The sequence below is a fragment of the Eptatretus burgeri genome, chromosome 2 (assembly GCF_056783735.1).
Source record: "Eptatretus burgeri isolate ZD-2024b chromosome 2, Ebu_testis_v1, whole genome shotgun sequence".
NCBI classification, from domain to species: domain Eukaryota; kingdom Metazoa; phylum Chordata; class Myxini; order Myxiniformes; family Myxinidae; genus Eptatretus; species Eptatretus burgeri.
In genome coordinates, this window is record NC_140962.1 from 154,053,124 (window position 1) to 154,063,123 (window position 10,000).

General features: G+C 44.4%; 1 protein-coding gene across 2 annotated transcripts in view; it reads right to left on the bottom strand.

The window, feature by feature from the left end:
- Positions 1-10,000, bottom strand: part of LOC147033616 (uncharacterized) — a 65,134-nt gene that overhangs the window by 24,407 nt on the left and 30,727 nt on the right. For both annotated transcript variants that reach the window (XM_085857393.1, XM_085857400.1), the window contains exon 7: positions 8,268-8,351. In XM_085857393.1, coding sequence (XP_085713519.1) covers positions 8,268-8,351 — 84 coding nt within the window. The remainder of the gene's footprint in view (positions 1-8,267; positions 8,352-10,000) is intronic.

Below are 10,000 nucleotides of genomic sequence, written 5' to 3' on the forward strand. Positions count from 1 at the left end.
GCTTTGAAAGTTGATGCAAACAATTCCTACAGGTGTCCCAACTTTTGTTGATTAGTTACAAACCCTCTGTCTGTATAAAAAGCAGTGTTTGAACTGACTGTGTTGCTATACCCTCTGAAACATTATTTGGACAATATTGCATTGCAGGAAGTAGTATGTTACTATCATAATGGCGAGAAAAAAAAACAATTAACAAAGGAAGACAGACAGACCATTATAACCCTTAAAAGTGTCCGTCTTTCCTTGAGAGAAATTGCAAAGAAGCAAAGGTGTCGGTGAGTACAGTTTCCTACACCATCAAAAGGCACTTGGTAACTGGAGGAAACTCTGACAGGAGGAGGTCTGGCAGACCCAAAGCCACAACACAATCAGAAGACAAGTTTCTGAGAGTCAACAGCTTGCATGATAGGCGGCTCACAGGACAGCAGCTTCAAGCACAGCTTAACACTGGTCAAAGTAAGGAAGTCTCAGTTTCAACTGTGAAGAAAAGACTTTGAGCTGCAGGTTTGACAGGTCGAGTGGCAGTAAGAAAGCCATTGCTAAGATGGCAAAACAAGAAAAAGAGGCTTGCCTGGGCCATGAAGCACCACAGTGGAGTACTGAAAACTGGAAGGTCTTATGGGACCGATGAATCAAAATTTGAAATCTTCGGTTCATCACGCAGGGTTTTTGTACGCCGTTGAGTAGGCAAAAGGATGGTTCCTCAGTGTATGACACCAACTGTCAAACATGGAGGAGGAAGCGTGATGATCTGCAGCTCTTTTGCTGGATCCAGAGTCGGTGACTTGCACAGAGTGACTGGCACCCTGAACCAAAAGGGCTACCAGTGCATTTTGCAGCACCATGCAATACCCTGTGGTCTACGCCTAGTTGGTCAGGGGTTCATCCTACAGCAAGATAACGACCCAAAACATACCTCCAGGCTATGTCAGAACTACCTTAGAAGAAAAAAACAAGACGGTAGGCTTCAAATCATAGAATGGCCAGCACAGTCTCCAGACTTAAACCCCATCGAGCTGGTTTGGGATGAACTGGACAGAAGGGTGAAAGCAAAGCAACCAACAAGTGCAACACATTTGTGTGAACTTCTGCAACAGTGTTGGGAAGAACTTTCCAAACAATATTTGATTTCCATTGTAGAAAGAATGCCATGAGTATGTTTGGCAGTTATATCTGCAAAAGTGTGTTATATCTACCTTGATGAGTCAAAAATCTAGATTAAATTTTGTTCAACAAAACGATTCCATGATTTATTTTTATCTGCAATTGTTTATTTGTTCTATGCTTTAATTTCAGAGTACATTGAAACATTAAACTGCTTAAATTTCAGTAAAAACTGGAAAAATGGGGGTGTTCTAAAACTTTTGACCGATAGTGTACATGTATGTATGTATGTATGTATGTATGTATGTATGTATATATATATATATATATATATATATATATATATATATATATATATATATATATATATATATATATATATATATATATATATATATATATATATATATATATGTGTGTCCGCGTAGTGGCGTGCTCCTGTAATCCGGCTACTTGGAGGCTTGGGTTGGAGGATCGCTTGAGGACAGGCGCTCTGCACTGGGCCGCGCTATGAGAGGGTGTAGGGCAGCCCGGAATCATGGCGAAACCCAATTCTTATCCCTGTGTCGTAAGAGGTGACCAGGGTTGCGTCAGGAAGGGCATCCGGCGTAAAACCTGTGCCAAGTCAGTAAGCGGATCATTACAGATGATCCGCTGTGGCGATCCCTAACGGGAGCAGCCGAAAGAAGAACAACAACATATATGTGTGTGTCCCTCCTCCATCTCTCTCGCTCACATCCCCTTCCTATCTGAATGTAGGGGGGAAGTGTGGTGATGTGTGCGTCTGTGTCTGTCTTCCTCTCTCCCCCACTGTGTGGTATTTGCTAGTTGCATAATAATACAGCACAGGTAACAATAATAAGTCCAGGGCATGTTGAAAAGTAAGGTCTCCTGTTGTTTTTCTCCCATTTGAATGAAACAAAGACAGATACTAACATCACTTTTCATTTTACCATGATGCCTATTAATTTCTAAATATAATCACCACTACGGCCCACACATTTGTGGCAACCTTCAAGTAGTTTCCTGATGCCGTCACGATAGAACTGTGCATCCTACTGACTTAACCAGCATTTCACAGGGACCGTTATATCATCGTTGGAAAAAAAAAATGTTCTCTACAAAGGTGTTAAGTTTGGCGAAGAAATAAAAACCTGACGGAAACAAGTCGGTGCTGTAAGATGGTGAAACCGAGGTGACCAATTGCTACAGTCATTTGTGCACTCATGTGAGGAGAACCATCTGCATATCAGGACGATCCCTCCAAGTCCATGCCGTCAGTTTCTTTGGCGTTTCAATCCAGTGCTCATAGTTAATGATGGTACACTTTGGCGTGAATCCCAAATGAACTATCCCCTTCACGTCCCAAAAATATGTAGGCACAGCTTTCCTGGCAGCTGCTTGCATCTTGAATTTATTTGGTGCTGGTGATCCTTTGTGGTGGGACTCCATTAACCATTTCTTTCTCTCTATTGCAATGGGGCACCCAAGTCTCATTTCCAGTTTTAATATTGATCAGGAACTGGTCACCTTCACGTTCGTAGTGCAACAAAATCTCTGCACACACTTCCATCCGCTTCTCCTACATTGGATCAGTCAGCATTTGGGAACCCACCATGCACACAACTTCCTATATTCAAGAGTGGTCACAATAGCCTGCACTCACTCACATGAAATCCCAAGCTGTGTAGAGAGAGAGTCACAATAGAGAGACTACACTTTGTTTCATTTGAATATCTTTGCCTGTTTTGGAGAAAAAGAATAGGAGGCATTACTTTTCAACACGCCCCGTAGTTTTAGGAATGTTAAATATAATTAACAGGTAAACACATATTGGTGAATGTACACAGGATGAAAATGGGAAAATTGTTTCTTCAATGCAAGAAAAAGTGACCATTAAAGGGTACTTTGATTTTTTTTTTTTTGGAACAAAATTGCTGGAATCATACAGCAAACTCGGTCCACTAATAAGAGCTTAACCCCCCTCGCTGCTCCATCCCTTTCCATTGGCCTACTATCCATAAGCATCCTTCCTGAAGTTGTCCCACTGCTTTCGATCATATTCCAACATCCCTGCCAAAATCATGTTTATCTACCATTTCCCCTGTTCTCACCAATATAGTCAATAAATCACTTAGAACTGGTGTTGTGCCATCCTCCCTCAAACTTGCAGAAGAAAAACATAACCCCCCTTCTTGAAAAAACATAATCTTGACCATGAGGTCCTCTCCAATTACAGGCCCATCTCTAATCTACCCTTTTGACGACACTCGGGTCTACTTGCAAAGCTTACCTGATACCAATCTTGTAATTTCCTTGGTAAACAACTGTTTAGATGAGATGAGGGCATGGATGGTTGCTAACTTTCTGCAACTCAGTGGCAGCAAGACAGGCTATATACTTATTGGTACTCCTCACCAGGCTAAAAATTTTGGCAACAACCATTTTGTAATTAATGCGCTAGTTATTCCACTTGCCTATTTGGTCATGAATCGAGGTGTTACCACGGGAAACCACGGGGTAACATCCCTGGGTCAGATTGCGGGAGAGTGTGTCGGAGTGGTGCTGAGGTGTCGTCCACCAGACGGCGGTCTCCTTGGGTTAACCTGAGGCGGTCCCTTCGGGTGGGTGCCTGGAATGTCCTATCCCTAAGAGAGGATGATCACCTGTCTCTGTTATCATCTGAGCTCAAGCGTTTGGAAATCGGGATTGCAGCTCTCTCTGAGGTTCGGAGACCGGATTGCGGCGAGATAATGGTGGGTGGTTACACCTACTATTGGTCTGGTCGCTCTGATGGTTACCATACCCAAGGAGTTGCTGTAGCTGTGTCCAATAAGCTGACCCCAATGATAATTGAGGTAACACCGGTCAACGAGCGTATTATGAGATTAAGGATTCGTCACTCCTTAGGTGTCATTTCCCTGGTCTCTATTTATGCTCCGACTGAGGCGAGTGATCTTACCGTGAAGGACACATTCTACGCCACACTCGAGTCTGTGGTTGATCAGTGCCCCAGACGAGATACACTTCTAGTCTTGGGGGATTTCAATGCATCGACTGGAACTGATAGGGATGGTTATGAGGTGTGTGTTGGTCCCCATGGGTCAGGAACTATGAACCAGAATAGCACTAAGTTCCTTGACTTTGCAAGAAGTCATGGACTTAGGGTGGCTGGTTCATGGTTTCAGCGCCCGCAAGCTCATCGCTGGACTTGGTATTCCAACGCTGGCGGTGTGGCAAAGGAGATTGACCATGTCCTCATTGACGGTCGTTGGAGGATGATCCAGAACTGCAGGGTCTACCGGAGTGCTCAGTTCCTCAATACTGACCACAGGCTTGTTGTAGCAACTCTAAAGCTGCACCTTAAATCCTGGAGAATGGTACCATCCCAGCCTAGGCTGGATGTTGCCAAGCTCAGGGATGAGAGAGTAGCTGAGGAGTTTGCGAACAGGCTGAGTGGACACTTGGGGGTCTGGGTGCTTTGGGGGGTCCTGAAGAGTTGTGGAGCACCTTCAAGACCACCGTCCTTGATGTTGCCGGTGGATGCCTTGGAGTTCACCGCAGGGCAAAGAAGAATTTTGTCTCTCAAGGGACACTGGATACCATTGACCAGAGTCGCAGGGCCAGGCTGAATGGCAGAGCTGAGCTGTTCAGGGAGCTGAGGCGTAAAACTGTACGTGCACTGAGGGTGGACAAGGAGGCCTATGTGCGAGGAATCTGTGAGGGGGTTGAGCATCACCTGTGGACAGGTGATTCTCGTCCCGCTTACAGGGGAATTCGCGCATTACGTTCATCCAAGCCCATCCCTCGGAGCACTGCAGTTCGAGCAGAGAGTGGTAGGCTCTTGACAGAGGAGTCTGAAGTGAAGGCCCGCTGGGCCGGTTACTTTGAGCGGTTGTACCAGGCTGATCCCCCAGCTGTCGAATTGGACGTCAAGGGTGTTACAATCCCTGTTGCTGACCCTCGAATCAATTGTGGTCCACCATCGCTTGTGGAAACACGGGCTGCGGTGAACCAGTTGAAACGGGGCAAAGCTCCAGGGATCTGTGGCATCCATGCCGAACTTCTCAAGGCTGGTGGAAATGCTGCACTCGCGTCGTTGCATGCAGTTTTGTGCTCTGCCTGGAACACAGGCATCATCCCAACTGACTGGAAGAGGGGCCTTGTTGTCCCTCTCTGGAAAGGGAAGGGTGATCGCCAAGACTGCAACAACTACCGAGGGGTGACGCTGCTCTCAGTGCCGGGCAAGGTCTTTGCTCGGATAATTCTTGATAGGGTTCGCCACCATCTGCTTGAGCACCAGCGTCCAGAGCAGTCAGGCTTTACACCAAAGAGGTCAACGATTGACCGTATCCTTGCACTTCGTGTCCTCACCGAACGCAGACGAGAGTTTCGGCAGGGGCTGCTTGCAGCCTATGTTGATCTCTGTAAAGCGTTCGATTCAGTGAATCGGGATGTCCTCTGGAGGATTCTTGGTCTTCGTGGGGTGCCACCAAAACTGATCGATCTGATGTCTGAACTCTACTCTGGTACTGAGAGTGCTGTGAAGTGTGGTGGTACCATCTCTGACTTATTTCCAGTTGTTACTGGAGTTCGTCAGGGGTGTGTACTTGCCCCCACACTTTTCAGCACTTGTATGGACTGGATTTTTGGGAGGATGTCGGAGAGATCAAGTTGCGGTGCATCGTTTGGCAATGTCAAGATCTCGGACCTTGATTTTGCAGATGATGCAGTCATCTTTGCGGAGACTTTAGACATCCTCTTGGGGGCCCTCGAGGTGCTGAATGAGGAGTCGGAGCCGTTGGGATTACGGATTTCTTGGGTCAAAACAAAGATCCAGGCTTTCGGTGACATCTTGGATGCTGCTGTCCTGTCTGTGTCTGTTTGTGGTGAGGATGTTGAGGTCGTGGATAGATTCACTTACCTTGGCAGTGATATTCATGTCTCCGCAGGTTGTGAGCCGGAGGTCAATAGACGTCTGGGTCGGGCCTGGGGAGTCATGGATTCACTGGATCATGGGGTGTGGCGCTGCCGGTACCTGTGCGGGAGGACGAAAGTCCGAGTCTTCAGGTCCTTGGTACTTCCAGTCTTGCTCTATGGGTGCGAGACTTGGACTTTGACCAAGGATCTGAGACAGAGACTTAATTCCTTTGGTACCAGGTCTCTTCGGAGAATCCTTGGCTATCGCTGGTCGGATTTTGTGTCCAACGAGCGGTTGCTGAGAGAGACTCGGATGAGATTTGTTACCTGCATAGTCCGTGAGCGTCAGCTGCGGCTGTATGGACATGTGGCTCGTTTTCCTGACGCTGATCCTGCTCACCAGATTCTCTCAGCGAGGGAGTCTCATGAGTGGAGGAGGCCAGTGGGCCGACCACGTGCCTCATGGTTGCAGCAGGTTGACCATCATCTCAAGGAGATGGGGATGGGCCTGGCATCTGCCTGGGGGATGGCCAGACGGAGGCCCCTGGAGTACCGGCGGAAAGTGGACGCAGCGACGCGCTGTTCTGGCACATGCTCCCATACCTGACCTACCTGACCTGAGGTGTTACATTTGATCAATTTCTGCCTTTTGAAGCCCACATCAAAAGAGAATGTGTCGAACTTCATTTTTCCACCTCAGAAACATTGCCAGATTGAGGTCTTCCTCAAAGATGCCTGATGCAGAGAAGCTCATGCATGTGTTTATCTCTTCCAGGCTCGATTATTGTAACTCGCTCTTTATTGGTTCATCTGACAAATCCCTTCAAAAGCTACAAAATGTTCTGGATAATGCTACACTGGTTTTAACAAAGACTAAGAAATAGAGCACATCACTCCTGTGCTGTGCTTCCTTGCGCTGGTTGTCAGTGAAATATCGAATCGAGTTAAAAATTTTACTTTTGGTTTTTAATATCTTGCATGTCACCAACTCCACACATTTTTAAATATTCAATTTTCATCCAATTGACTAGAAATTTGAACAGTATTTGCATATCAGGTCACTGAATTCAACCACCAATTATTTTTGAGGTCAACTTAGGCCAAAAGGTCAACACAAACCAAATTTCTAAAATCCTCAATTTTCACCCGATTGACTTGAAGGTACAGCAGCATGCAAAAGTATTCACCCCTATCAATTTTTTCACATTTTGATGCCACCTGAGCTTATTTTATGACTCTTTCAAATCAAACTTAATAAGCAGTCTTGACAAACCAGTGACATAGCTAAATAATGCAGATAAAATGTGAATAAGTTCGATTAACAGAGAGAATCTGATTCTTAGTTGCATAAGTATTCATCCCCATTGCCTAATTAACCCTAAATCACTTTAGGAGAAAATTATTTGTTTTAATGGTTACAAAAATAAGTGTAATACACTTCACCTGTATGTAATCAGTGGTTTAACTTAAAAATTAAGCTCCCCACTAATCTGAGGAGTTTTAAGGTGCAACTCACTTGCTCAACCAACAAGCCAAACATGAAGACCAAGGAGCTTTCCAAAGTCTAACAAAGTAATGGAGAAGCACCGTTCAGGAGAGGGTTATAAGCAGATTTCAAGGTCACTAATTAGCCCTTTGAGTATGGTGAAATCCATCCATTGTGGTATTAATCCCGCCTCCACGCCTCTCGGCTCTGTCAGAACATTCTGGATATTGTGGGATTGTGCCTAAACTCACCCCTGGTCGGCGATTGCTTTAAACGTTTCTTAAACACATTACAGAGGATAAAACATAAAACTGGGGTAAAGGTAAAAGAGTTGGGGATCAGAAATAAAGATTGTGGGATAGAACAACCTGCTTTCTACACAATAAGACGCATATTCCTCTTAAAGTTCATTTTACCGCACACTTACACTAAAACATAAAGTAAGGGAAATAACTATTCTAATCTATGCATTTACAGTCCCGAGAAGTCATTTCCACAACATTAGGTAAAGAGACACATCTCCCACATTTAACCATCTTGAAACCTTCATGACATGCCCATATGCCTCTCCCATAAACAACAGATCTTAAACTATAAAACAGATTTTGAAGCACATGAAGTTAAAATTGGAGAATCCAAATAATTTTTTTAAAGCCCTACAAACTATTCATTAAAAAAAATTTTTGTGAATATTTGTCAATCAAGACAAAAACTGCATTCGAAGCAAAATGTGATCATTAAACAATTGTGCACTCACCACATCCAGCGGAGAGTTCTCTGAATCTGCAGGTGTTTGAAGTATCTTTTGACTCTTCTTCAGAACTTTAGGACTTGGTTTTACCTGCACATAATCGAGCACATTGGGAGTGATGCTCCCTGCTCCAAATCATGTGGCTTCACAACTACAAACAACAAGAGAGTTTATATAACACCTTAACCCACACAGCTTTGTGAAAAAGGACATGGAAGAGTCTTTTCAACTCTTGCTTTGCATTTGTGAGCATAATCTGTATTTCCTGCAAGCCACCATTTTGTCTGAATCTCGATATTCCCCAACGCTCAGAGCACGAGCGACACATTTGATGGGGCGAGGTGGCGTAAAATGGCGTAATATTTTGTCCATGTATTGTTAAACTGGAGTTTTTTTGGAAGTGCCAACAAGGTGATTTGTGTTTTACATTGTTCAAGTATATCATTCAATTCAAATAAAACAAAGGTTTTAAAGGCTGTACAAAGAAAGCAAAACAAACTTTTTTCAGAAGTTTACCGCTGTTGATGCACCGCCTTTTATTCCACATTATTTAACACGTTAAATTAGTTATTTATACCTATTTTTGTAACCTTTATGGCTTTCCTAAAAACAGTAAGTTTCCTGTTTGGAATGATTTTCAATTTTGTTTGACCACCCGTCAGGCAGACAGACTAAAAAAAAAAAAAAAACCTTATTCCTCTCTGCACATATGCGTTCTGGACGAGACGCCATACAATTTGCCAATTTCAGACCCAAATTACTGCTGAACTACATATTCATGTTCTACATTGTTGAAAATATATTGCTGTGGTTCTGTAAAACTGCATGCCTCCAAGGCAATGGCACACAACATACAGCGATCCCCAGGCAGTTATTTAAATAGTATGTGTCTTAGTTAGTTTCTTCCATATGTCTAGTGGGTAAAAGAGGAAAGATGCGTTGCGTGGGACTCTTGTAGTGAGGTCTCTTTCTCTCTCTTCAACCTTCACTTTTGGGATTCGCTAGATATCCGTTATTGTCGGGTTTTCCGTCTGTGTGTGTGTGTGTCTGCAACGCGAGGCTCCACAGCACAAACCAGCAAACCGATTTCGATGACACTTGGCGAACAGGTGCCATATGGGCTGGGAGTGTGCGCATTTGAGTTTCGTCGCTAAGCAACCACCCGCTGCTATGCAGCGGCCGAAAAACCGCGTTTTAAGAACCCAAACGGTAACTGACGTAGCACGGCTTCTATGATAGGTAGAGCGGCCAGACCAACTCCTGCCTATTCCTTGCATCCCCATCTAGTTATCGCGACGGCATAACGTTCCTCTATCTCTCATAGTTTCCGAATGGCAGCCCTCCGAATGCGGAAAGGTGGTGAACCAGGGAATATGTTAAGTGACCTTGACCTCGGAAACCGTCGACGGCGGAACGTTCAATTTCGGTGTATGGATAGAGTTTAATAACAACTACAAATTTGAACCGCAGCATTTTTCCAAATTCGATCACCAAGGGTGTCGGGGCTAAAATACGCAAAATTCTAAAAAATACTTATTCTCGACCGACTTTCACTATTTTCAATACTTGTCCCTTATAAATTAATATCATCAAGGCGAAACGGATAGACGTAAACGAAAGCGTCTTGGCATGGTGATAGAACATGATTGGTAGAACATTTTTTGTCATTTACACTTTCCTCCATCTCCACTCTGAGGAGTGCCAGTTGGCAAAATATGCAATAGGAAAAATCTTGCCAG